Here is a 27038-nt window from a genome sequence, read left to right on the forward strand (position 1 = left end):
GTCAAGGGCCGTGGAAGCCGTCCTTCGCAAAGTTCTCGCGTTTGACCCCGAGGCGCCGACAGGAACGAGGCCCTCAGAGCGAATCAGGCGCCCCGGGTTTGCTGGGGTTTGACGCGCATCCGCGCCGAGTTGCATTCGCTTGCATCACATTATCAAGATTAATTTGTTTACCCTGGCAGTGCTGTGTATCTCCTGTTTGATGATTTGGCACGCTGTTTTGCCCCGGGAATAGCAGTTGCTAGGGCAACCGCTAATATGGATCCAAATGTGGAATTGTGAGAGGGAGAAGGACAATCTTATAAATGATATCCTTCGAACGTCGACGACCAAGTTTTGATTACTGTTGTGTAGGAACACCCCGGCTTCCCCCCCCCCCACCTGGACTAGTGTCTGTCACTTCCTGTTTCCGAACGCTGCAGAAATGGCTCAGGATCTGCAGGATTCAGGATCAGCTGATGCCGGTGGAATATAATTTTAAAGAAGGAACCGCACATCAGGGGAACCTGTCAGAGTGCTCATCTTCAATTATCTGCCGCAGAGGCGTCACCGGCTCACATATTTCCAATCATTTTAGCCGCAGCCAAAGTTTGTGCACAAGTTTCATGCAGAATAAACGATCTGCTTCGGTCCCGTTGCATTTATCCATCTACGTTAGATTTCCAACGTTGGCTTCAGACTATGCAAAATTGACTTCTTCGAAACAGTTTCTGCGAAGATGGTGAAACGCAAACTGGGAATCCTCGACGTTTTCATTGTTCCGCCCGGGACACGGCCGCTAAATGAAGTTGCCGGTCTGGAGCTTTGTTTTCCCTGCAGTGACATATGCAATATTAAAACGTCCTAAAAACAGGATGCCCGCGGCAGCCCGGAGAGCAGGCGAGCAGGCGAGCCGCCGAGCTTCAGCTCGGATAGATTGAAAATCGAGTGGCACCGGCTTTAAGTGCTCCGGCGCCCACCTCTCATGGACCATCTGTTCCCTCCCCACTCCGATGAAGACAAATAGCCTTTTCCTTTCAGGGTGCAAAGGAGCTCTTAGAAGCCCTCTGTGGGAGGAACCACCAAGGACATGCAATTGTGAACGCGATGGTGTCCAGGGCAGGCTTCGACAGCCTCCGTCAAAGACACCTGATGTAACAGCAGCTCAAGTGGACAAAGATACCGTTCCCCGTGGCAACATGTTCTTCTTTCAAATTAGGAATTCATCACAAAAAGCAGCGGTAGGGGTTTAGCCTCACAGCGAGAACGTCCCCGGTTGGCAGCCTTTCTTTCTCTTGGAGTCTCCATGTTCTCCCCGTGTCTGCGTGGGGTTCCTCTCAGGTTCTCCGGGTTCCTCCGGCAGTCCAAATACATGCAGGAGGTTCACCGGAGACCCTTAATGAGGTGGCCGTGCGAATGAGAGGGTGAATGCTTGCACGCCTCTATATCTTGCTTTGCGATGGACCGCAACCCTGACTTCCAGATAAGCGGTACAGATAATGAATGAATGAGAGAATACTTAAAACTCTGCTGCCCAACTACTTACCCGCTCCCCTTCCAGAGAACACATCACCCCCATCCTCCGTCAACTTCACTGGCTGCCCATCAAACAACGCATCCACTTCAAGATCCTCCTCACCACCTACAAAGCCCTCAACAACCTCGCCCCCCCATATCTCACCGACCTTCTACGTCGCCACTCTCCAGCGCGTCGTCTTCGCTCCTCGGATGAAAACCTCCTAACTCCAATCTGTAAGTCCAAGTACCGCACCCTGGGAGACAGAGCCTTCGCCATCGCCGCCCCCACCCTCTGGAACTCCCTCCCCCCAGCCATCCGAGAGTCAAACTCATTGTCTTCCTTCAAAAACAACCTCAAGACCCACCTCTTCCAAACCACCTACAACACCTACAGCTCTTCCCATTAACAATGTTTACGTTCTATGTTTTTCTGTCGTCAACTTGTAAAGCGTCTTTGTGTACCGTGAAAAGCGCTATACAAATCGTATGTGTTATTATTATTATTATTATTATTATTAAAGCCTCTGTAGATGGTGTAAGCCAGGGGTGCCCAATACGTCAATTGCAAAGCTATTGTGGGTAGATCGCAGGGTATCCAAAAAAATAGACGTCAGGCTACCACCCCTCTGAAGTCGCGGGCATCGGGCTGGAGTAAGACGATTCTCGACGAGATGGACCAATTTAGATATGTGTTTATTAAGCAAAGCTTCTTCAAAAATCCCAAACACAAAATCATCCAATACAGGTACCCGGGCTTATGCTGTTTCCCTCGCGCCTGCAGTAAACGGGTCTCATGCTCGGAACAACCAGCAAAAAGCACCCTTCTTTCCCTGCCCGGCTGTTACATACAGTTGTAACATGAATATTCATAGGAGGCGTGACAGGGTCTTCCACGTGTGCGTTGTTTTCCTCCCGTACGTCTTCTTTCCACTTTCCCCCAGTTCTTTCTCCACTATCTCCGGATCTGCACAGTATGTTGATTTCTTCAGTCCTCATTATGAAACTTGTCACTTAAATTAACACACAGGTCAGCCAGTCTGACATCTGAACTTTTCTGATACATGGGTCACGGCGCAGGCGCACACAACGGAGCTAAGTGCTGCAAAACTCTAGCAAGCTAGCGCGGTACCTAGTTATCCTCCCCTTTTAAACTTCAGGATATTAAAATGAGTGGGGGGGGCCGGACCAAGTAAGGAGCCAACAACTTACCACTTCCATAGGGAGTTGGAGGAGGACTTTTTTTTTTTTACTATGTCACTTTCAAAGTGCGCTCGCCTCATCTGCCAGTCTACCATCGGCATACCGAAGAAGGGAAATATGGAACGGCATTTTCAGACTGTTCATAAAAACTACAACACTGACTTCCCTTTGAAAAACGAGCTGGGGACGAGAGAGGTGAAGGTACTAAAGTCAGAGTTGTCCTCTTATTTATGTGAGTCGACCTTTTCCCACATGAAGATCATTAAGTCCAAATACTGCTATGACTGATGATGATTTGGACGTGTGCTTGAGGCTGGGTATCGGTAGCTACTGTACGGACTATGCATCCCCGGCTGATTCCATTCAGTGCAAGTCATCGGCGTAAAGTCATGACCAAAAATGTGCAGTGTATTGTGTAATATGGGTTCCATGCAGTTATACAAGATACACCAACATATATTGTACATATGAAGAATTCTCAATATATTTATACATAATACATATTTTGGTTTTTTTTCATAGTAGGTAGACCATTCTGACTGATTTTATAAGTAGCTCGTATGGGGAAAAGGTGTGTGCACCCCTGGTTTAAGCAGATAACATCCTGAGGCATTGGATTAATAACAAGACTATGTTTAACTGTCCTATGGAAATGGAGTTGAACATTAGGGCTCGTGATTCTTGGTCTAAGGGTGGATGTATTGATTCGATTAAATATTTGATGTAAAAACCAACCGGCTTCTGGGGTTGATCTGGAATCCTGCGTTTGCTTCAAGGTTTCGTAAAGGTCAACAGAAATGTATCAACTCTTGACATTTTACCGAAAAACCCCGGCAGAATGTGAGAACGTCGAATAAATGGACAACATGCGAGAGATAACTGCAGCATGTGTCGAGGTTAATGTGACAGCGGAGTTCTAAGTACCTTTGTTCTCCTGTTTCTCGATCTCTCCCCCTCCCTGGCTGCTCTTTAGATATTGATGAGTGCGCTGAAGGGAAGCACTACTGCAGGGAGAACACCATGTGCGTTAACACCCCCGGATCCTTCATGTGCATCTGCCATACCGGCTACATCAGGATCGATGACTATTCCTGCACAGGTGAGTTCCTCTGATGGCCCTTTGGCTCGCCGGAGTCCAGGAAAGGCTCTTTGTTTATTCTGGATTTGCAGAAGTTAACCTTCTGCGTACAGATAGGGCCTTGTGTTTACCTTTGTTGGTCTGTTCAGTCAGAGGGGATAAAGATTAATGGTAGTTCGCTAACAGCCGCGCACACAGACGCTCTTTTCCGGGGACGGCACTGACTACAACCTCAGTTGTACCCAAAGATGGCGGCCACAGAACTGTGTAAACAAGGGATGCCCGGTTCGACATCCCGATCCTTTCATACAACACATCGGGATGTTTCTAGCGACGTGTAACATCGCCGATCGGCCGATAAATCTCTATCTCTATGACAGATAAATAGATATAGACGTGGTATACCGTAGGTGTAGGTATGAATGTAGATGGTTTCTGGTGGCCATCTGAAGCAGTTACCGGACAGCAACAAGGGAGTTTTTTCACATCCATCAACTGGCCTCCTTAAATGTCAGGTGCTCTCAGGTGCCTTCCCTGCAAAGTCCCAAATTGCAAAGCTCCTGCAAGGAAATTTCCCGTAATTGCTCCACAAATACGTCAACACTGTCGGTAGTCTCCCAGGATCACTGCACTTTGATAGCGGGGGTTAATTGGACGGAAGATTATGGTCAGTTGGACTTCTCCACCGAGCACCGTCACCGCTGGGAACGGGCGGAACATGTACTCGCTGCCAAACTTGCAGACCATCTGGCCAACCTTGTATCTGGAATGGGCGGGCTGCGCTGCCCCAACAGAGTCGTACTTGGCCCTCGGCGCGCTGCTACACCAGAGTGACAACGCAGTACCGTTTGTAGATGTACCGTTTGCCAATCGCGTAGCAGTGGACTACAAATAATAGAGAAGTGGAGGTTGTGTAATGTGTGTAGTGCAGGGTGTTGGCCATCGGGGATTGTGGTTCAGCAATGCTGCGGTAAACATGCAACTGGTCCAATCAGTACTCGGCAGAGCGATCGGTAACATGGGGTCAGAACAAGCTAACATAAACCAATATGTGGAATACGTGGCACACACACACACACACACACACGATTGGTGAAAAGTGGAGTGCTTCTGGGATATTCAGATGCTTCTTCTATGTAGGACAGGTAGATCTAGGTGAGCTGCCAAATTGGTAACCTCCGCTGTGCAGGTAATATATATACCCGTATTAGCCTTAAAAGTATCTTTCCTTTGGATAAAGTGAACATCGGATGAAAGCAATTTAGCGGAGCATCGGATAAGAATCTGAACGGCATTAGCGGGTGGAAGACCGGTGGATCTCGATAATCCGGCGCAGGGACGACGGAGTCAGCCACAGCGATCAAACGTAACAGACGACATTGTCGGAGAGCGAGGGGAGCGGGTTAATGAGTAAACCTCGGCTTCAGAGTGGGATTTTTCAGCTTCCGGAAGGAGGTTCACCTTTGATAGGGCCTCCGAATGGGTGTCGGTGTTCAAACCTGCTCCAGAGACATTTAGGATGGCGATAGGAAACCTCACCGTTTCGCCGCTGCATCTCAAGGAATGAGGCTTATATCATTTAGCACCTAATAAGAAACGTCTAAATGCTCACATCGTTTAAGGAACACTCAGACCAGATTATAGAAGAATCTTTTCAAGGAGGCAGAGACTTAGACATTCAACGCGTTGAAAATCTTTTAACCAGCTTTCTCTTCCAAATCTGGCAGCTAAGTCGTGTTCAGTCTGCATTATGGATTTACGGCACTTACGATTTTTTTTTTCCAAGTATGTCGCTTGTGACTTCAGTCGGCATGGAAACCAGTTAGTGCATGACGGGGACGGACCCGATCCGACCTCAGTTGCTGTCAGTCAGATGCGCTGATGTCTTGACGCGGTCCGGTAGTGTGTGCGCGGAGGACAGATCCAACTGCAAACACGCGGCCGACAGCCAGTGAAAAAGAGGAGGCGAGACACCGGAAGTGGCGTCAGAAGATGCAGATAACATGATAACGCGGCTCTAGTGGACACGGTCGCTCTTGTGACGCACTCAGGTGTCTTTCGTCGGTTTGACAACTCATACATTCAGGTGAGAAACCGAGGAGACTCATGTTGAACTCATGTTTACAATTAAGCAAACATAACTTTCGTACAAGCGGTTTGGCTTGTTTATTCTATAACCGTGAGATCCCGGCTTCCCTGTTGCCCGAAGATGTTAAAAAGGAGACGTTCCCTTTGTTTCCATAGCGATTTGTGGCACAAATTAAAGCCGTCCTCATCCTCCGCCCCCGACGCCGCGAGAACAAGAGCAGAGTTCTTTGCGGCCGTGACATCTCAGACTTCGGGAGAAACCCAGATGCAGGACTCCTGGAAGTCCTCACGAGCCCAACTCAAACGTCACTCTCGCTTGGAATCTGATTGAAAAAACTACCTCCTCCCGCCTTTGCCGATTTGCGGCGAAGGTATGGCCATGTTTTGCGACAAACGCTCTCCTCTGCTTGTCCTCACGCTCCTCACTCAATGTTTCATACCTCATCTCCTTCCAGGAGAGACAACCCTTATTTTAGACCGAGCGCGCGATCGTCCTCGGACGCCCTCGAGATAGAAGTTCTCCTCAGATGATGTGTGGTGAGCGAAGTGTGAGAACTCCCAGACCGGGACTGGGAGAACAGAGTGACTCCTCTCTCGCTTCTTGCGGAGGATGTACTCTCGCTCTTTCTCCACACGTCCGTGTGCGGAAAATAGCTGTGGATGAGGATGACTGTGGGAGGAGGAAGCAGACCCATTTGTCCTGATCAGCGCTGAGGCCAAAGTCGATTTCTAAAGAAAACCCAAGAATTGGAAAAAGAGTAAAACCTCGAACGACTCCCGACCTGTGTTTTCAGGGGCCTGTGGTTGAAGGCTCGTCCCGTCGCCGGTTCGGCTTCAGGTTGAAACACGTTAGTTTCTCATTAGAACACATCCAACAATGCAGTTGTTTCACAGATTGCGTGCCAATGACGCCAAATTAAGCTGTAATTAAGGTGAAGTGCGATTTTGGCACGTCTCTCTACTGCCTGCTTAGCGCGGATACCCAGAACCGCATCAGGAATGTTAAATCCATCCAAATATCAGATTGATTTCGGTGCTAAGAACAGCCTGTCTCTCAGGGAGCCTATTGTAGTGTAGCCTTGATATCACTAGGCAACCAAAAAAAAGAAGCATACGGAGCAGATGAATACATTTCTATCTCATGAAAGACACCATTCGCCATTGCTTTCTTCACACCAACTGACATTTTGTCCAACAGAAGTGGAGGATTTGAGAGTTCCTGCCTCGATGCTAATATGCTAATCTAATTAGCAGTTGCGGCTTGAGCTTCACAGTGACTGAACATTAGAGTGTTATGGCTCTTAATGCTCCCAAGTGTTAAATAATGTAAAAATGAGTGTAACATGACTGTCATATGGTATAATTGTCGGCGGGTTCCGCGAATGTTTGGTTTGTCCGATACGGGATGCAGGCGTGGCTTAAATACAACTTTTCTTGGATGGTGCGTCATCAGAGACGCAGTGGTTGAGAGAAATAGCACCAATGAAGACATACCTGGACGGAAGGTCACCTTAAAAGGAGATTATCCGGTTACACGCTGCTCCCAAACACGACTTGAGACAAGTTTGGATGACCTATCTTAAAGAGAGACAAGGATGCAGTATTTGCTTTAGAATTCTGACGGACAAGAACAGAGAAAGTCAGAGGACGCTGCATGGTGCCTTTGTAGATCCAGAAGAAGCATCTGACAGGGTGCTGAGAGAGGAACTGTTGTTGTATGAGGAAGCCCAGAATTGTGGAGAAGAGTGTTAGGTGCAAGACACGTATGCTGGCTGTGAGAGGGTGGGGAGGGTGCGATGGAGGGGTTCAAGGTGGAGGGGGGATTGAATCAAAGATCTCCTTTGAGCCCCTTCTAGGACAGGCTGATGGATGAGGTCAGACAGGAATCTCCGTGGATTATGATGTTAGCAGATGACATTGTGATCTGTAGTGAGAGCAGGAGACGGAACATCTAGAGAGGTGGAATTATGACCTGAAGAGGAGAGGGATGAATGGTTGCCACAGCAAAGAGGGATGCGTGTGTGTGAATTAGAGGAAGTGGAACAGTGCAGTTACAGGGTTTGGAGATAAAGAAGGTGAAGGACTTTAAGTACCGAGTGTCAGCAGTCCACAAGCAGGTCAGAATGGGTGGAGAAAAGAGTCAGGGGTGAACGAAAAGACGCCAAAGACGGCAGTGAGAGCAGCCATGGGGTCTGGTTTGGAGACGCTGTGGAGAAGACAGGAGGCAGAGTTGGAGGCAGCAGAGATGAAGATGTGGAGGTTCTCTTTGGTGGGGAGTAGAGAAGGTTAGGAATGACTCCAACAGAGGGACACCACATGTTAGAAGTTTTAGAGATAAAGTCCCATCGAGATGGTTTCTGCTTGGACAGAGGAAGGATGGAGAAGATTTGGGTAGAAGGATGCTGAGCTGCCAGGCAGGAGGTCTGGAGGAAGACCAGAGAGGAGAATTATGGATGGAGAGTAAGAACGGACGAAGAACGAGAAGAAGAACCACTGCACAAATACTCTGACTGCAGTTTTCAGTGTTGTCATGTAGATAAACGGCCCGATATGGAATCAACAGAAAGTAAAAACCCGAGTCGGTAATCCGTCTGCGTTGTCTCTGTCCTTCACGGGATGTAACACAATGTCCTTTCACAGAGACGCGCCTCCTTGCTCCTCGCCGGCGGCTCGCCGCTCCTGAATCGTGATGCTAAGTAGCTCCCCGTGTGCTTCACGTCCGCGCGAAGCGGCCGCCTGCTACACCTCCTTGAATTAAATAAGCAATTTTTGCCGAGGCAAAGCCAACCAGGGGTGAGACTCAGCACACGACTGGCACACACACACACACACACACACATGCACACTTGACGTATTAAAACAGCGATACACCCCTTGCCTAGGAACTCCGTCTTTGTGCAGCTTTTTGCTGTACTTCCCTGCAGTCTTGCACACAAGTGCTATTGTTCTACCTATCTGCCCCCCCCCCTCGGATGCACAATGAAGATTAATACTCTGAACCCAGTGGATTATATTGTGTCACTATATTTTATGTGGCTCCTATTAAAATGCCTTCAAACTGTTTTGGCCGAATGCACGGCTCCACATCTCCTTATAAAAGTCAATTTATGTGATTAAACGGGGGCTTATGCGGGGGCCTGATGTAATGACGCCCCCCCCCGCCCCCCTCCCCCCGACTACCCCCCACGCGCCTGCGCTTCAGTCAAATTGCAGCCCTAATCTCTGCCACAGAGTTATTGGACTATCGGCGACCGCACGCGAGAGCGTCTCCGCGCCGAATCACCAGAGGGTCGCGCTTGGATGCAAGAATTATAACCAGATCGGGGAGCGGCGAGAGCAAAGCGGGTTGCCGGATCAGCGAGGTGATCCTGGAGTTGATTCCTCCTGTGTCGTGGAAGTGGGAAGCATGTTGCAAAGTCCAGTCAAATCATATTTTAATTTTGTTAAATCACGTGTGACCCTTTGTAGAGCAGGTCTGGTTGAGCTCTTTAAGATGAAACCCAACGTTTCCCCTGGAGGAAGGACTTGGAGAGAGCGGGAAGCTTGGACAGATCCCAGCTCAAGTGTGACAGAGATGGAGGTAGTATGAAGGTCACGCAATGATCTCATGCTAACGCTAACAGCTACGCGGTTCTGGTGACATGATAACGCTAATGGCTCCCGTATTCATGAAGGAGATAGTGGAATAATGATGCCGCAGTAGATCAAGCCACTGCCACCGGAGACGACACGAGGTTACCACCAGCTGTTTGGATCTGCTGCTCGCTCATAGCAACCGAGTGTCCGCGTAGCGAACGCCACGCTATGACTGCGGAAGAAATATGACAGCTGTGGACATTAAAAACGAGACCCCTCGCGTCCATCGCCATCGAACGTCCGCAATATATACGAGCCTTTTTATCATCCCCGATAGCTTTTGCCAATTAATGAATTGCAAAGTCAGCCGAAACAATGTCCCGAATATGGATAGCCATATTTCCACATGCTTTACAGCGTCGTTTGTGGGGCAGCCGGCCCGCTAAAGAGGATTAAGTTGACCGCGGTTCATTTCATGGCTCAGTGTTTATGTGCGGAATAGTGGATTAAAGGCCTGATCTGTCGATTTAATCCCAGGCGGGAAACAGCACGGATCCGTGGTCGTATGTCTCTCCGGCCCGTCGGGGGGTCGGCGAGCTCGGACGAGAGTTTGCGACCTGCGGCGGCGGGGGGGAGGTCACGGGGGAGCAGATCGCGGCAGGTGGAACAACACAGACTTTCCGTTCTTGTCTAAACGAAATATGTGCGATCCAATGCGCCGCAAAGTCTTCTGAGAAACAATCTCCCTTCTCTTTCACTTGTCCTTCATCTTCAAGGTCATTTCTCCTCTCCTCTTTCCCTTCCATTCTTCAGACTCTTCCCAAAGTGCCGCCAGGCGCTCCGAAGCTGCGAGATTAGTAGCTAATCCATGAAGGTAGAGGATTGGTTGTGCTCTCCCTTTGAATGTTATTAAAGAAGACTGTCCTGAGGTGTGTGTGTGTGTGTGTGTGTGTGTGTGTGTGTGTGTGAGTGAAAGCAAGCTGTCGAGGTGTGTATGTAGGATGTGTGTGACCCTCGTTTTAATCTTGTGATAACCAGACCTGGACCTCTGAGGCACAGGAACTGAAGGAGGGATGGGTGGACGTTCCATGTGTGTGTGTGTGTGTGTGTGTGTGTGTGTGTGTGTGTGTGTGTGTGTGTGTGTGTGTGTGTGTGTGTGTGTGTGGTAGAGCAGGGCCGGTCACTCTGATGAGTCAGACGGGGCCTGGCAGCTTTAGGGGATTTGGACAAACAGGTTTTCATGCTCCCTCTGTCCAAGAGGTCCCATTATCCTGCTTGTATAACAGCATTGCATGAACGTTTGGACCAGAAGGTCCTCCATGTCTGGCGTGTCAGAGGGGCCCCGTGGAGGACATTGTTTTGAATGTCCCAGCATTATCAGCATACATGAGATGTGAGAATTCATTCATTCATTTTCCTATACTGACTGTCATTGGACAAGAGGCTCACCTCACCGGGCAACATACAGAGGCATACAAGTATCGCTCCTCTCATTGACACATCTGGACAGTGAAGGGTATTCAGCGAACCTCCTGCATGTGTTTGGACTGTGGGAGGAACCTCATGCAGATACTGTGGGAAACCAACCAGGGACCTTCTGGCTGCTAATCGCTGTGCCGCCGGTATGTAAAATTAATTACTGCACTTACTAATACCCTGGAAAATATATCTTAACTCGATGGTGAGTTAGAGCCTTCGTTTTTCTGGTGCAAAGAGGAGAAGACGAAGGCCTTTTTACTTCTTTATTCAGAATGATGTAAAAAAATGAAGAAAAAAAAAGACCCCCGTTGTCCTGCAAAGATCCATTGTTTCCAGAAGAAAACTAAGAAATCCCCTCCATTGTCCGGTGAAACAATGCGGCGAGTCTCCCGTGGAATCCGGCTCTCTGCAGGATTCAGCCGCGTCGTGCCGAGGAGGCTTTCCTCGGGAAACACGTTGCAGTTTTATTTATTCATAACAGTCTTGGCGGTAAAATGCTGAACAGCATACTTTCGATGCCTTGAGATAATTTATACATAAGACCTAAGCTTTATCGTAGTTCCATCAAACCGTTTGCCTCGGGTTTGGATGAAGCTACAGCGTTTATCCAATGGGAGGCCCACGTTGATATGTCTGCACATCTAGCCGACATCCGGGGTTGTGGGCCGAGGACGCGTCCCCAGCAGAAACCCAAACGGAGTTAAGGCCTCACAACAAGAACTTCTTGCTCCATGGGCGGCAAGAACAAGAAATAAGATCCGCCTGCCAGGTGTTGGAATCCCATCGAATGCGGTGGGATCCGCTTCCCCTTGCTGCTCTTCTTCATCTCTATAGTGGACTTTGCCAATTTGTCTGGAAGGTATGTCCATCCTTGGGAGCAGATGCTCTCCACAACCTTAAGCACCTCTTTGCAAGAATTACTGGCCATCTGATTTTCTGATTGTGGCTCCTTGCTGGCTAGAGGTTCCATACTTCATCCTTTCATACGTTCATCCTTAAACTTATCCAGCGCTGTGGAACCTTTCAGCGGAGAAGAAGCAGGAATGACTACGCTTTTCTGCTTTGCTGCTTTGCTGCTTTTCTGCACCGAGCCATACAGCCGCTTCACATTTCTGACCAATCACGCAGTAGTTCTCGGACACCCTGCGAGAAATAACGTTTTGCCCGGACGCATGTGGAGAGCGCACTGGGAGAACTCCCAGAAATTTGGCCGCCAGAACAGAAGAACGTCGAGAACAAAGTTCTCGCTTCTCCAGGAGGACGTAGAGGCCTCTAAGCAAAGGAACGACAAAAATATTCCATCAAGGAGGAGCCCGCCAAGAGTGGATTCTCTTTTAACTTTATCTCATCCCATCATTTCTGATAAAACCAGAACCTACCGGAGCTCCTTATCAGAAGTTTCTCTGTGAGGAGCAGATATATAACATATCCAAGCCGCGGTTCCAGTACGTGATGGTCGTCACGTATGAAAGAGGTGTTCTGGTTCCTTTTTTCTTTTTATAAATGACAAACCCAGACTAGCGTCATGATGCTTTGTCGGGTTACGCCCACGCCAGTAGGTGCAGAACATATGTTTCACTTGAATTTTGGCCCAAGGCTGCTCCGGTGCACCTGCTCCAGGCAACACGGGGCTCAAAATACAGACTCCATACGAGGTAGGGAGGCGGGTTCAGAGCGCCATGGAACCGCAACAAACAAAATCAAAAGAGCTTATCCAATGTGACCTTTTCCACACTGCCCAGGCTTAAGTTTTACTGTAAAATGAAGTAAAAAGCATTAATAGGTGAGTACGTTTTACAAAAATTAAGGCCTTAAATAGCATTAAATTCAATGTCCAGAGGCATGAAAATAGAAATGCACAAAAAACATTTTTTTTCGTGATTTATTTTGACAAGGCGAACATTTAATGATTTCAGTCGGAATAATGCGATGATTGGTGATGATTGACCGGCGGAAACCTATAATTGGCTATTCTTTACAACCGCTGACGGCGCGCCGAGTTACAACAGCGGATGTCGAGCTCGACGAACGAGCGGAGAGTGTCAGGAAAAAGGGGAAAGCAATTTTCAGCGAAAGCGGTTGGACGAAGGACTTTTCCGACGCTGGTTAAAGCCCGTCGGCGGACCTCGATGAAGAGCAGGGGAAGCAAAGGGTGAAATGCTTGGACTTAAAGAAAAGGCATCGCGGGATGAGCTGGAAGCACTGAGAAAGAAAAAGGCTGTGTTGACAGAGGTGTGCGCCAGCCCTCAGAAGGATGCCGATGGACTTGCTGAGAAAGCTGAAAACTATGCAGGCAGTGCACTCAGGGCTCAAATGATCACCAAGTCAAATACTCTGAGGAGGAGATACAAGGACACATGCCTTGAACTTAAAAATGAGCTGGAAAAGAAAAAAAAGAAACAAACTCACACACAATCCATTGTTTTTTTTATTTCCGTCGTCACTCAGAAGGTCATGGGTATATCCGCTACTGTGCGGAATCTATTCCGGATCGAAAACGATTGACGTTATCATAAATAAACGTATCTGCAGTTGGAAATGGGCATTTTTTCAATTTGTACTGCCAATTGTACTTGTTTTTAGTTCTATCCACCCCCTTGTACTTTTTAATTTGATCTAATTTTTTACTTGTTTCGAGTTTTATCTACTGCTTCCGTACTGTCTTTAATTTAATCTCATTTTCACCTGTTTTTAGTTTATCTCCTGTTTTTTAATTTGATCTCATTTTATTGTTGTGCTGTGCTCTGCTTTGCTTGTAAACTTGTCGACCCTGAAAATGAGGGAGACCTCAGTGGTCTTACAAGTATAGATAAAGGTTATTATTATTATTATTACACATTTTTTATTATACATTTGTTTAAAATGGCATTAAAAAGGGCATTAAATTACATTAGCTGATACCCACATAAACCCTGTGTTACAGATATTTATAAAAGTCGGGCAAGAGGGGTCTCCATATTCTGCCCTTCCTCATGCAGGAGGTCCAAACATGTGAAAGAGAAAACTAATGCTTGTATGTCTCTATATGGCAGGTAAATGGAGAGTATAGGATTATATGTCTATATATGAAGAGTGAACAAACCTGGGCTTACCAACGCCCCTAATCACCAACAAAGAGTTTTCAAATTTTGAATGGCGCTGCGAACAAGCTTTGCTTCACCCACACACATGCAAAAAAAAAAACTCACGGGCTGTCACTGTTGTGGCGTTGGAGCGTAGCTGCAGTCTCCATGTTGTTTACATCATTTATCGTTGATTTCTCCGGTTACTGTGTAACGCTCATTTTCAGTTAGCTAGCCCTCATTATGGTTTCCAAAAGAGGTGCTAGTGCTAGCGATGCTATGAAGAATTTAAGAATTACAGTTGACCTGAAAAAGGAAATAATAGCCAGAGGTGATAGTGGTGTTGGTGTTACGGATCTCGCCGAGAACTACGACACAGTTAAGTCAACCGACTGTACAATCCTGATGAACTAAGATACGCTAAAGATGGCTAATGTCGCTAAAAGGGCGATTACGTTAACGAAAAAAAGGTCTCAAGTTTTCGAGGAAGTAGAAAAGTTGTTGGTTTGGATTAATGAAAGACAGCTGACATATGCGAGAAGGCTTTACTTTTGTTGATTTAGCGAAGGACATGCTGAGTACAAGTGCTGGCAAGAACTTGTTATCACAGTAAACAGCAATAATGAAGGTGATCTTTAATTCCTTTCTGCATTTTTGCCACAAATAAATTCTTAACAAAATAAATAAAAAAAGTTGTTTTGGGTCGTGATTTTGACTTATATTGTGCAGAATCATGTCCTATTCAACATATTTCAGCACCAGACACAACCTTGAAAGAATTCATAAGTTATTTACAATGTGTACCATAAAAGCTTCAACTCGGTGAGATAAGCACTTTTTTGAGCACGTGGCAACATCTTTTAAACCTGCGTCTGGATTTGAGTGATTTTGCCATGTATTGTGCATATTCGAATCACAGGGGTTTACATTGATTTCAATGGGAAACATTGATTGGGTTTGCAAACGAAGTCAAAGAAGGAATTAAATTTGTAAGCCGAGGTTCTATTGTTCATCTCTATGAAGTCTGAATGGTTGTTTGCCGTTATGTGGCTATGCAGTCGACTAGCAATGCCCAATGACAGCCGAGTTAGGTTCCAGCATCCCCGCGACCCTGACCGCAGGAGAATGAACCAATGGACGAATATATCTTATTTAAGGTGAAAGCTGTGATGCACAGTTGATTCACCAATATCAAATGCATGATGCCGTCTTCCGCTAAAGCTAACAAATGTCATGTATCATTCATTCCGCGTTTCTGCCGAGCGTATTCTGTCGCTACGGGTGTTTGCCGAAGTCCACGTTTATTTCTGAACAAGGCATCAGACTTGTATCGGACGTGTGTCGCTGTCCTCGGGAGGAAGAACAACGCATTCTACCTCCTTGTCCTCACCCGGTTTAATGTGCCCGTGAGCAGACTTTAATTCACTCGGTATTGGGTAACAGCTCTCATATGTGTGTGTCGCGGGGCAACAAGAGCGGAGCCGTCCAATCGGCCTCCGATTCGCCTCACGGACACGCATGCATTATCCCCCACCCCTGGAAGGAGGAGCTCATCGCAATGTCACTTTCAATTTCGGAGGAACCCGCCGTCATTCCGGGAGGCGTAATGGGTCGGATGATAGCCGGGAAATGGCCGATGGAATGAGCGCATTTCAGATCCTCCGGCTTCTCAGGTGTCACACTGGAGCCATCACTGATGTCCGATGGCCGCGTGCGAGTCCCAAGTCCCGGGAAGCATACCGAAGACAGCCTGCCGCAGATACCTGTCTTTGTGGAGTCTCCATGTTCTCCCTGGGTTCTCCGGGTTCTCCGGTTTCCTCCCACATTTCGGAAACATGTAGTTTGTTCATTGAAGACCCTGAATTATCCAAATGTGTGAATGGTGAACCCCGCCTCTCGCCCAATGACAGCTGGGATAGGCCATGCCCTGCGACCTTGACTGCAAGATAAGTGGTGTAGATAATGGATGGCCTGCAGGTCATTGGTTCTTTCAGATTACAACACCAGTTGCTTTTCGTGCCCGGTCCAATGACAATAAAAGGCATTTCATAAATCCTGTATTCCCTGGGGGCTGATGGACGGCGTTTGGTAAACATCTAATATATGTCCAAAACCTAGCCTGCAGCGCTTTCCATCGGTGTTAATCAGCGGACAGGAAGTGTTGTCAAGTCATCAGTCTGGTCTGGACGGTTCCTGCAATCTCAAATAAGAACGGCTTGAAGAAAGCGGCGTAAAATTGGTGCCGGAAACAGCGTTCAGTCAGACAGGAGACAGATGACTCATTTCATCGCGGTAACTGGCCAGTCCAAACTGGTGCCCCACATGTCCCTGCTATCTGTGTGTGTGTGTGTGGGTGGGTGGGTGCTGTCCAGGACACACTCTTCCTTTTACCGGCTTGGAAAATATCCCTTCATACATCAGTGTGTTGTATCGGCCAAATAAATGAACACCAGTAGGAACTGATCAACAATTGGAGTGATTGAAAAAATGTCCTCTTCCAGTGCTTTCTGTTTTCTTTACTGCTGAATGAACGACGGTTAGAAGCATTCCAGACCTCCCTGCTATCGAGTATGACTTTTTGACTTTCCAAAATAAGAAAAAGGAGCAGCATGATGGAGAGGTAGTTAGTGCTTCACCTTCGCAGCGAGAAGAATTTATTCTTCTATATATACTGCTCAAAAAAATAAAGGGAACACTTAAACAACACAATGTAACTCCAAGTCAATCACACTTCTGTGAAATCATAGTGTCCACTCAGGAAGCAACACAGATTCATTTTGACTTGTTTTAAGGACATTACATCAAAGTTGGATCAGCCTGGAGTTTGTTTTTACACTTTAATTTGGAGTGCGATTCCTAATCCAGACCTCCATGGGTTGATACAATTGATTTCCATTGATCATTTTTGTGTGATTTTGTTGTCAGCACATTCAACTGTGTAAAGAGCAAAGTATTTCATAAGAATATTTCATTCATTTAGATCTAGGATGTGTTTTTTAAGTGTTCCCTTTATTTTTTTTGAGCAGTGTATATAATTCTGGGATTTGTAGGATTTGTAGACTCTAATAGTCTAATAGCTCTAATAGTCATTTGTTATGGCTTTGCGGGCCAAACATAATTACAGTGTGGGCCAAATGTGGCCCGCGGGCCAGAGTTTGACATCTATGATATAGATGTTACCATGCTGTAATATGGATTACAGATCTAATGTGCCCTTCATGACAGGTATTTATTTTAGAGCAATCAGGAGTTGAGACAAACTACTTTGGTGTGAGCATATTAGTCATCAATATGAGAAAAGTTCTGCACTTTTTTCTTGGCTTGTTAGATTACTTTAGAAGAAAAGAAAAGTTAGATTTAAGTGAGTCTATTCTTAAACGCGGTTAGGTTTTCTTGTTGGGAACTCAGTAGTTGCTGCAGAGGGCGATATCCTAAAAAGACATTGGCCGAGCCCCAGCGGAAGGGGACCTCCTCTAAAGAAGTGAAGTACTGCATTCTGCTGCGTTCACTTGACTCCCTTCACAAAGCGCTGGCTTTTTGCTTAACCATCCTTTAACCCTCCGGCAGGATCTGTGAAAATCAAAGCAGTGTAATTTGCTGGAGATCAGCGAATGGCAGGGAGGCAAGTGGAACGCTGCGGAACCAGAATACACTGCGATGGAGTTTCCTCTTTCTCTTGTTGTGTTAAAAAGATGAAGATGCGGTCGGTCCCAAATGCAACTCTGGGCTTTTCACATATAGTGACGAGCCTTGTCAGGAATACTTTCTCCATATGCGTCCTTTTACACCAAAAAGAGGCATTTACAGCTATTTTCCACTTATGGTATGTTCATATGGTATCCATACTTGTACCATGCTACGGTATGGGACATCCTCCTATTTTCAACGGACATCTCACTTGTCCAAGCCTTCATTTTGAAATAGATTGATTGGCTTGGCGAAGAATGACGACCCAATTTCTCGTCTCGATGCCAGGCGCAAAGTATCAAATCAAGAAACCGACATCCCCGAACCAACGGACCTGACTCTGATAAGAAATCAAGGACGACAGCATGACAAGAAGAAGACCAGTATTACCCAACGCAGACTAATGGGACACATAGAACAGAGATACTCAACGAAGGAATGGGGAACAGGTGGAGACAAGCAGTGCAACTCTTCTCTTTTGCCACTGTTTTCTCTCTGTGGAATCTCCTAATGACATCAGGATAAACCCTACCACCTTGCTGTCACCCCAGGGGTCTTTTGTTTTATTAGTACAACAGATCCTTGGGTTAAAGCCCGTCCTGTTGCCTTCGTTATTCCCAGAGGACCTCTGGGGTGGAGCATCTAGTGCACTTTAGCATGGTTGAATCTTAAAACGATAAAAGGTCTGTGAGAAATGCATGACTTGCACGAGTCGTGTTTTCCTCTTCTTTTCCTTATGGCTACTCCCTTCAGGGGTCAGCAGCCTTCTACCCAAATCTTCACTATCCCTCCTCTGACATGTGCTGCCCCTCGGTTGGACTCATTGCCGATCCTCAGCATCCTCCTCACTTCCAAAGAGAACCCTAACATCTTCATCTCTGATATCTCCAGCTTTTCCTCCCGTGTCTTGTCAGTACCACTGTCTCCATACCATGCAGCATCACTGCTCTCACCAATGCCTTACACACCTTTCCTTCCATTCTTTGGTTGTAGACTGTTGACCCAAGTACTTGAAATCCATTACCTTCCTTTTCTCCGCTCACAGTTCCACATGGGTCCCTCTGAGTCACAAGTGTATCCTTTCCTAGTGCTAATCTTTATTCCTCTCCTCTCCAGTTCATACTTCTCTAGATGTTCATCCACCCACTCCCTACTCTCACTACGGATCACAATGTCATCTGCAAATGCCATAGTCCACGGAGATTCCTGCCTAACTTCATCTGTCAGCCTGTCCATTATGATTTCAAACAAGAAGGGGCTCAGAGCAGATCCCTGATGTAGTCCTATCTTGATCTTGAACTCCTTTGTCACACCTATGGCGCGCCTGACATTTGTCTCAAAGCTGTCATACATGTCCTGCACCACCCTTACATACTGTTCTTACACTCCAGACTTCCTCATGCAGTATGCATCGAGCATGTACATGGACCTCACAGCCCGAGTGATTTATGGCTACAGGTGTTTCTCTTCTCCTGAGAGACCAGTATGGAGTATCAGAGGGTGGCTGCATCTACTAACTGCTCCTTCTACCATCATGGGCTTTGGCATCCATCTTGGTTTTCCCTCTGCGTGCTGAGTATTAATGGTGCTGTGGTTTTAATAGATGTCACAGAGCCGAATTTCTCCAACTGTAACTTGATTGCAGTTCCGTCTCAGCGAGTTGGTTTTGTATTTTTTCACCTTCCCCTCATCATATTAGCATTCAGAATGCCGTGCATGTGTGCCCCTCGGGCCCCCGTTCCATTTTATTTTGCCACATCTGTCTCATTAATCAGGCTTATCACAGAGTTTTCCACGTAGATTTGTCCCGGCATTTGTTTGCAATCTGGACAAAGTGCATCGTCACAGGCTGCAGCCATTAATCAAACGTGTCAGGAGCATATTAATAGTGCGCCGTATTACAAACTCCAAAGGCGCCAGTGATAACGGTCGCCTGTTTCTGCAGGTTCATTTTATTAATACTTGTAAAAAAGACCTGGAGGAAACACTGGCAGGGTGTTGGAGAGCCAAATGTGCACATTTGTTATACTGATATGTAGTTATGCTTGTTGTTTCATGAGCGTAAAATGCAACATCAACTTGAGTGCTTCTTCACTGATGCGTTTGCACAAATAGAGAAAGTCGGAGTGGCACAGTGGTAAGCGCTTCCTCCTTGCAGCAAGAAGGTCGCTGGTTGGATCCCGACAGGACCCTTTTAGCGTGGATTCTCCATTTAGCTCCCTGCGTTTGCATCGGTGATGATTGCCACGCTAATTAAAAAAAAAAAAGAAAAATTGAAATTAAGGTCAAACGCTGAAGAGCATGGGATTGTGACAGATCCCGGTGGCAGACAGAGAAATGGCTCGTCCTTCTGTCGGCTGTTTGTCAGCGATGTCTCACAGCTGTCGAACCATCCAGTCATTTAATCCAAGACCGTAGTGCCCGTCTTAATGGGATGTTTAACAAATTACCAGCTGGATGCAAATATTTGTCGTACTCACATGGAAAATTAACTTTTAGCCTTGCTGCTGCTTTATGGTGTTGTAGGGTGTCAACATTTGGATGCATCAAATTAAATCAAATGGACCAAAAAGCTGGTCGATTTTATTTGATTTTTTTCTTCTCCTCTTTCTCCAGAGCATGACGAGTGCCTCAGTGGACTTCACAACTGCGACGAGAACGCCCTGTGTTTCAACATGGTGGGGGGCCACAGCTGCTCCTGCAAGCCAGGCTACACCGGCAACGGTACCGTTTGCAAAGGTAATTTGACAACTTCCTTACCGTGACTGACACCTTTAGGAAAAAAAAGGCACTCTAACCATAGAGTCGATATATAGACTGCAATGGAGGTTGATATCTAACACCACAACAGCTCTCTGGTGGGTGGAGGAGATGATGTCGTAAGCTTTCAGACTGAACAGTTCTAAGAAGCTTTTGGCTCACACTCCGTTCCAGGAAGTAGACTCCTCCGGAGGGGGGAGCTTTTAATTTTGCATTCCCACAGGCAGTCTGGGACCCTGGTAGGGACCCGTGTGATGCAAGTATCTGGGATGTGCACCTTAGGCGTAAAAAAAAAAACAGAAGAGGAAGCAGGGCATGGACAACATGGAGGTGGAAGCTCCCTCCAGCATTCACGGGATAATAACCGTGGACTATCAGATGGTTGAATTGTTTTTATCTTCTCACTGCACCGCTTTTGGTGTGAAGCTGTTGGCTAACTCCCCTTTGATTCTGGCCAAAATGTTGATGTTCCTCTGCGAGGCCCTGGAAACCCCTCTGAGACCAGAAGAGCTCGGACTTCTTCGTCGCTCCATTTCTCGCGGCTTCTGTACATTTTGTCACAAGACCACGTCTGGCCTGAGACCATCGTTGTTTCTAAAAATTGGAGCTCTGCAAGAAGTATCTGGCAATGGCCGTGGCTTATGAGTTCCATCAATCACCAAGCACCTACGTCCCATGAGGTTCTGTGGAACCGTAAAAGTACCCTGACCGGTCCATGGTGCCACTGCTGTCCGAATGTACCATGAAACGGCCTCATCCCTGAAAAGGGTCAAGGAAATGCAAAATGTTCGTACAGCACGAAAGCGGCTAATGAGACGTAATCTCACTTTATTGCAAGTGAATGCTCGGCATTGAATTTACAGGGAATGTGCAAGTGGAGGCTTCATTCACAAATCGAGGATACACACTTTCGACAGTTGGAAACTGGAAGTGGTGCTTCTTTGGCGACCCTTATAGGCAAAATTATGTGTTTATTTATCAGCATTGTCGGCTCTGTTGACTCTATTGTGCTAATATGTTAACTCTTGATAATGAACATGTTTGAATTAACCTAGGCGGGACGCATTAATCATCGGAGATAATCACGAGAGCTTCCAATGAATCACATCGCCAAATTAGCTCTTATTCTGTATGCAAATATATATATGCTGCCGCCGGTCTAATTAAAGAGTTAATGCTTGTTCGTCTCAGTGAGTAATGGCTCTTCTTCTGTGGTGCTCCTTCAGCGATGTGTGATGGATTGTGCCAGAACGGAGGAACCTGCCTCTCCCCCAACAACTGTGTCTGCCAGCAGGGATTCACCGGGAAAAGATGCGAAACAGGTACGTGGCCGCGGCTGCTCGCCCGGTTGTCACCCCCAAGCGGAGGGTGTTTTTCATGATCCTTAGATCAAGAGACTCCTCTTCGAAAAGGCCGGTGATTTTTCTCTGCAAAACTGTTGATTTCTAAGTGCGGAGATGTGTGCGGAGCTCCGAGCTCCCCCTTGTTCACTTGTATGCTCCGCTGTATGTGTGTGTGTGTGTGTGTGTGTGTGTGTCTGCATCGTGTCGGCGTGGTTGCGGTGAGTAATGAGCTCACACCTCTTCCAGCTTCGCGACAGAGGATTTGAACTGCACTTGCAGCAGTATGGGAATTACTCTACATCACGGACCATTATTAATCAGCCGGGCGTCGCTCCTCATGGGCCCCCAAAGCGGCGGCTTCGGCTCCCGCTGCAGTATATCCGATAGGCCACGATAGCTTAACCGTCTAAGTCTGCCTGCGTGATTTACCGCCTGGGAGTATGTCAGACGCAGCGTTGCGATACGTGTCATAGTTAGGTTTACCTCAGTGCGAGGAGGTGTTGATATCAAGGTAATCCCAGAGGCGGCCTCATCTTCAGCAGCAATAACCCCACCTTTTGTCGAACGTCCTTCAAAAGAAGGAAAGTCGGGCCGCTGTGCTCGCTCATTGGTCCAAGTATTGATTGCACATAAAGGGCCTTTTCTTTTTATCACGAGGCATTCTTTTTACTGCCCGTCTTGAAGCAAATTAATTTTCTGTCCGGTGCTGCTCTGAGATGCCAAAGCGTCTGCGCCTCGGAGGGGGTCCTGAGCACTCGTAGTGGAGGGCATCCCTTTGTTTCCCCGTGTAGTCTTAGACCCCTTCTTTCCCCAGATGAGCGATGTGTAATGAACCGTCAATCAAAGGGCAACTATAAATAAGGCGTTCTTGTCCATGGCACCTCCTTGGTAATATTGTCTGGATTCTGTTTTTACCACGGGTAGAACTCCCACGGGCACAGCTTTACGACGCAGCTGCAGGTATCCCTACGCTCGCTCCTGCCCGTGGAGCACCTGATTCGTCGGCAAGTGGGTCACTACCAAGAACCCACATGACAGATATGAGTTCTCCCTGCACCTGATTGGACGCGGGGAAAAGTACACCTCGGCCGTCCAATCAATCAGGCGAGGTTATCGGTAACACCTGCCTTCTCTCCACAGAGGATGTGTTTTATTCTTTTCATCTGACTTTCCGTCCTTTATTCTTGAGTCTCCTAATCAGAAGCCCTGCGATTAGTGGACAAACCCCCCTTGTGTGCCCGATGGCTTATGCCAACATGGCTTGACTTTAAAATGACATACAGAAAAGTTTATTCGGGAGTAAGCGCTTGACAAAGCCAACAAGGGAATGCTGTCTTTGAAGGGGCAAAAACCTCTGGCAGATCCTTTGCCCTCTAGCTTGATCGGCCGGGGTGGGAGGAGGAGGAACTCGGGAGATGGACAGAGATAGGCGCAAGGGACCTTATTTTCTGGTAATCCTGTCCTCCTTCTTGATAGTGCGACATGAACTTTGGGTGTGAAAGAAGAACACTTTTGGGAGGCATGGTGGTCATACATGGTCCAAGTCCTGGAGAACCCTGATTGGCACGAATCTCTGAGTGAACGTCTCAAACACAAAGAGACATTGTAAGACATTTTAAGCCAGTAGAGCTCCTACCCTAACATTCAGTTCATGGTACTCAGCTTATTGGACTAGTTGGAACATCTGGGTTCACAATGGGTACTGATGGGCACATACAATGGGCACATTCCTGCTGCTATGGAAACCTGGGACTCAAGCACAGGAGATGAGGTCCATGCTCAGGTTGCCCCAAGCAAAGGCATTTGCCTTAACTGTACGCTCTCTCGCAATCCAACGGCCTCTCGATTTCATCTGAGTCGGCTCTTCGGCAACTACACCAGAGGTATGCTTTTATTCTGTCCCTTTCTTCAAGGCTCTGTCGCACTATCTCCGGCAAGGTTGAGGGCGGGGTCTATCTTATTGTTTCTATCTAGCGGGTTCGTGGAAAACAGATGGAGATGTATGGAAAGGGTGACAGATGCAAACATCCAAGGCATGTGGGGGGGGGGGGGGGGGGGGGGGGGAGGAGGTGAAGTGGAAAGGAAGACACAGAGATGCTGAGAAGCTGACAGATGCGGTGGTGGAACGGGAAACGCGCGATTGGAGGCCAGGGGTGAATCGGTTCCCCTCCGCATTTGGATGCAGAATGAGGCCGGTGGAGGAACGAGGAGCGGATGAACACGGAAAAGCTTTCACTAAGTCGCCCCCCCTTCCCCCCCGTACAGAATCCTGTGAGCTTTTAAGGGGGCTCCCTGGGGACGCGAGCACTTCTGCTGCAGCACCAGACTGACGGCCTGTCATAAGATGCCGAGCGAGGTCTCGTCAAAGGCACCCCAGGGCCGCGCATGCTCTTACCTATAGAAAAGAGCGTCGCCAATTTGATGGTCGCCACCGCCATTTTGGATGTCCTTACATCGCTGCTGCTTCTGTTTACATCTGCGCAACGTTCGCCCATGCGTACCAAAGTGTCACACCCCTTGTCTTGAGTTATGGTATTTTTCGTGGCTGTGCGTGCTCGCCGGCTTGTCATTACCATTCAGGGGGAAGGGATGGTGAGGGACAGGGGAAATGCGGCGCTGACAGACAGACACCAGCTAGAGGAGAACTATGACACAGCATGAATTATGCAGCGCGCTGCCGAGGCAAGGCACGCACACACACACACACACGCACACACACACACTCCAGTCAATGATATAAATGTGCAGAGGGCCGGCCTCTGTAATGGGTGCCCTGAACAAGCTCTATATGGGAGCCCGACGGTGGCACTTTGACTTATAGTAGAAAATATCGGGATATTTTCACGTGTCCATTTCTGTCTTGGGTCAAAGGAGCTACAAATAAAATAATATGTTCTTACATAATTATCTACTCCAAACACTTGCAGTCAGTCCATTGGAGACCTTAAATTGCCCGGTGGGAGTGAATGGTTATATGTCTATAAGGCGTGTTAATGAGCCTGTGCACAATTCTGTGTCTTATTATGACTGAATTAGCTCTCAGGGCTACTGTCAAAGCTAGGTGAGGCGCTAATGTTGCCGTTGTGTGCGTGACGCTTCGCTTACCTGCCAAACACATTCCCGTCGAGGCTCCATGCATTTTTAAAGCGGCTGCTAGAAGAGCGACTCCATCGGGTTGTCAGTTGAAATCCATGTCGTCGAGTTCTTGGTTAGCTCGCGCTTCTTTTTCGGCTTTGAGACGTCTTCGGTTTAGCGGTCGGGGAAATTGTGAGTCTCCCGCGAAGCAAGTCAGTCAATCAAATCTGTGATTCGGTCGGGCATCACAAGAAGGCGTGCACGCTGAAGGAGAGACACCAGAATCAAGGAGGGTAATCTCCCGCTGCGTGCTCTGAAAAGGGAAGACGAGACTTTGGAAACCATGTGTTTAATAAAACACAGAACCGACTCGCTCACGCTCGCCTGTCTTTCCATGGGCCACTTAGAACCCCTCCGATTTCTCCAAAAATCTCCCGATTTTAAATCCCCGGCATCCACGTGAACGGGAAGCCAAGCAGGTGATGGGATGCGAGGAGGGAAGATGTCATGTCTCTGCATTGTTCAAATCAGAAATGTAACATCCCGACGATTATTGTTGGTATTTGGATTGTTGTGAAGTTACAGTAAGCGATTCATTCACTCATTATCTACTGCATATCCTCCGATGGTTCACCCTGGATGGCCTCGTACAGAACATACAGAGACATACAACCCTTCACTCTTTCATCCACATGTTTGGACAATTTTGGCTTTCCAGTGAACCTCTTGCATGTTTTTGGACTGCGGGAGGAGCCCACAGAGACTGGGGGTCTTTTTGCGTTGGATTCCCGTGTTAGAATCCAGACAGGGACTTTTTTGGTGTGAGGCAGGAGGACTCGCCATGCTGCCTACTCAGCAATGGTATTATTTTATTGACTTCATGCGCCTGATTTCAACGCAACAACGTGCCGATCCAAAGATGGCAACGGCTTTGAAGTGAATTTCCTGAAATAGAGAAGCTAATTTGGAAGTCAACAAAAAACAGACAAAGACAGAGGACCAAACTTTTGCTCAGTAATGTGGTCTTTCATTTTCGTTTGCCTTTATTGGGTCGGAGACTGATGTCCGACTGAGCTTTACCCTCTATTGTTAAAAAATAAAGAACAGCAACAACGAGCGCCTCGGTTTTAGGAGCGAGGCTGTTTCCTGGGGAATTCAGACAGCCGAGGGCCAAGGAAGCAGGGGTGGTTCGCAGCTACCGGAACCATCTTAGCTCCTACTCCAAGGCAGGGTCTTTTTATGGTGACGTAGGTGCTCGGTGACTGGCGGAGCTCATAAGGCACCACCATAACCAGATCCTTCTGGACTCCGGGGGGCCATTTTGAAGATGATCAAAACCATTTTATCACCGGTCAGATGTTTTCTTAGGACAAAATGGATCGACGAAGAGCTCCAAGCTCTTCTGTCTGCTACGGCATGGAGGGGTTTCCAGGGCTCGCAAAGGCACATCTACATACTGGACAAAATAAGCGCAGTTAGCTAACGGCTAACAGGGTTCTTCGCATGCTGAAGCCATGCAGGGAGAAGATCCAAACACTTCAACCCATCTGATAGTCCGTGGTTGTTATTCCATGAACGCTATGGCAGCTTCAACCTCCACGTTGTCCATGTCGTTTTCCTCTTCTCCCTCGATGGTTTGTTTAGCGGAAGGTGCAGGTTGCACTAAGGTTCCTTTGAAGGAGGCCAGTTCCTGGAGCCGCACAGTTCTTAGAAGTGTGAGGCCTGAAAGTGGCGAAAGATGTGGGTTCTTTGCATGGCGCATCTTTGGGGGCGACTCGTCACCGTCTTGTACGGTAGAGCGATCCAATCAGCAGGTTGGCAGTTCGAACCCCAACTCCTCTGCGTGCCAAAGTGTCCTTTGGCAAGACAAGGAAACCCCAGTTCCTCCCAGTGGTCTGGCTAGCACTTCCGTGGCAGCTAGGCCACCACCAGCGTGCGGGTGGGTGAATGCGATCTCCTGTAAAGCTCACTGAAATGGAGAGGTGCAAAAGCACCATATAAGGTGCCATATAATTTATTTTGACCTGTTGAAAGGCGGAGGAGAAGGAAAAGCTGGCGGGTGCAGCGTCCACTAGGGCTGGAAACAACAACTCAAGCTGAGGCGTCGGTGACCCAAGAGCTTACGTCCGGAAAGACTTTCCAATTAGCTTGAAGCTGTGATTATCAATTATGATATATTTACAAGAATATCCCACA

At 47.5% G+C, this 27038-nt stretch overlaps 1 protein-coding gene across 2 annotated transcripts in view; it reads left to right on the plus strand.

The window, feature by feature from the left end:
* The window catches only part of nell2a (neural EGFL like 2a), a 97583-nt gene that overhangs the window by 50244 nt on the left and 20301 nt on the right, over positions 1-27038 (plus strand). For both annotated transcript variants that reach the window (XM_086149428.1, XM_086149429.1), the window contains exons 13-15: positions 3668-3793; positions 20281-20403; positions 21651-21746. In XM_086149428.1, the coding sequence (XP_086005554.1) occupies positions 3668-3793; positions 20281-20403; positions 21651-21746 (345 nt within the window). The remainder of the gene's footprint in view (positions 1-3667; positions 3794-20280; positions 20404-21650; positions 21747-27038) is intronic.

Source organism: Fistularia commersonii, chromosome 7 (genome assembly GCF_037954325.1).
Source record: "Fistularia commersonii isolate RoL2024-O1a breed Wild chromosome 7, RoL_Fcom_v1.0, whole genome shotgun sequence".
In the NCBI taxonomy this organism is placed as follows: domain Eukaryota; kingdom Metazoa; phylum Chordata; class Actinopteri; order Syngnathiformes; family Fistulariidae; genus Fistularia; species Fistularia commersonii.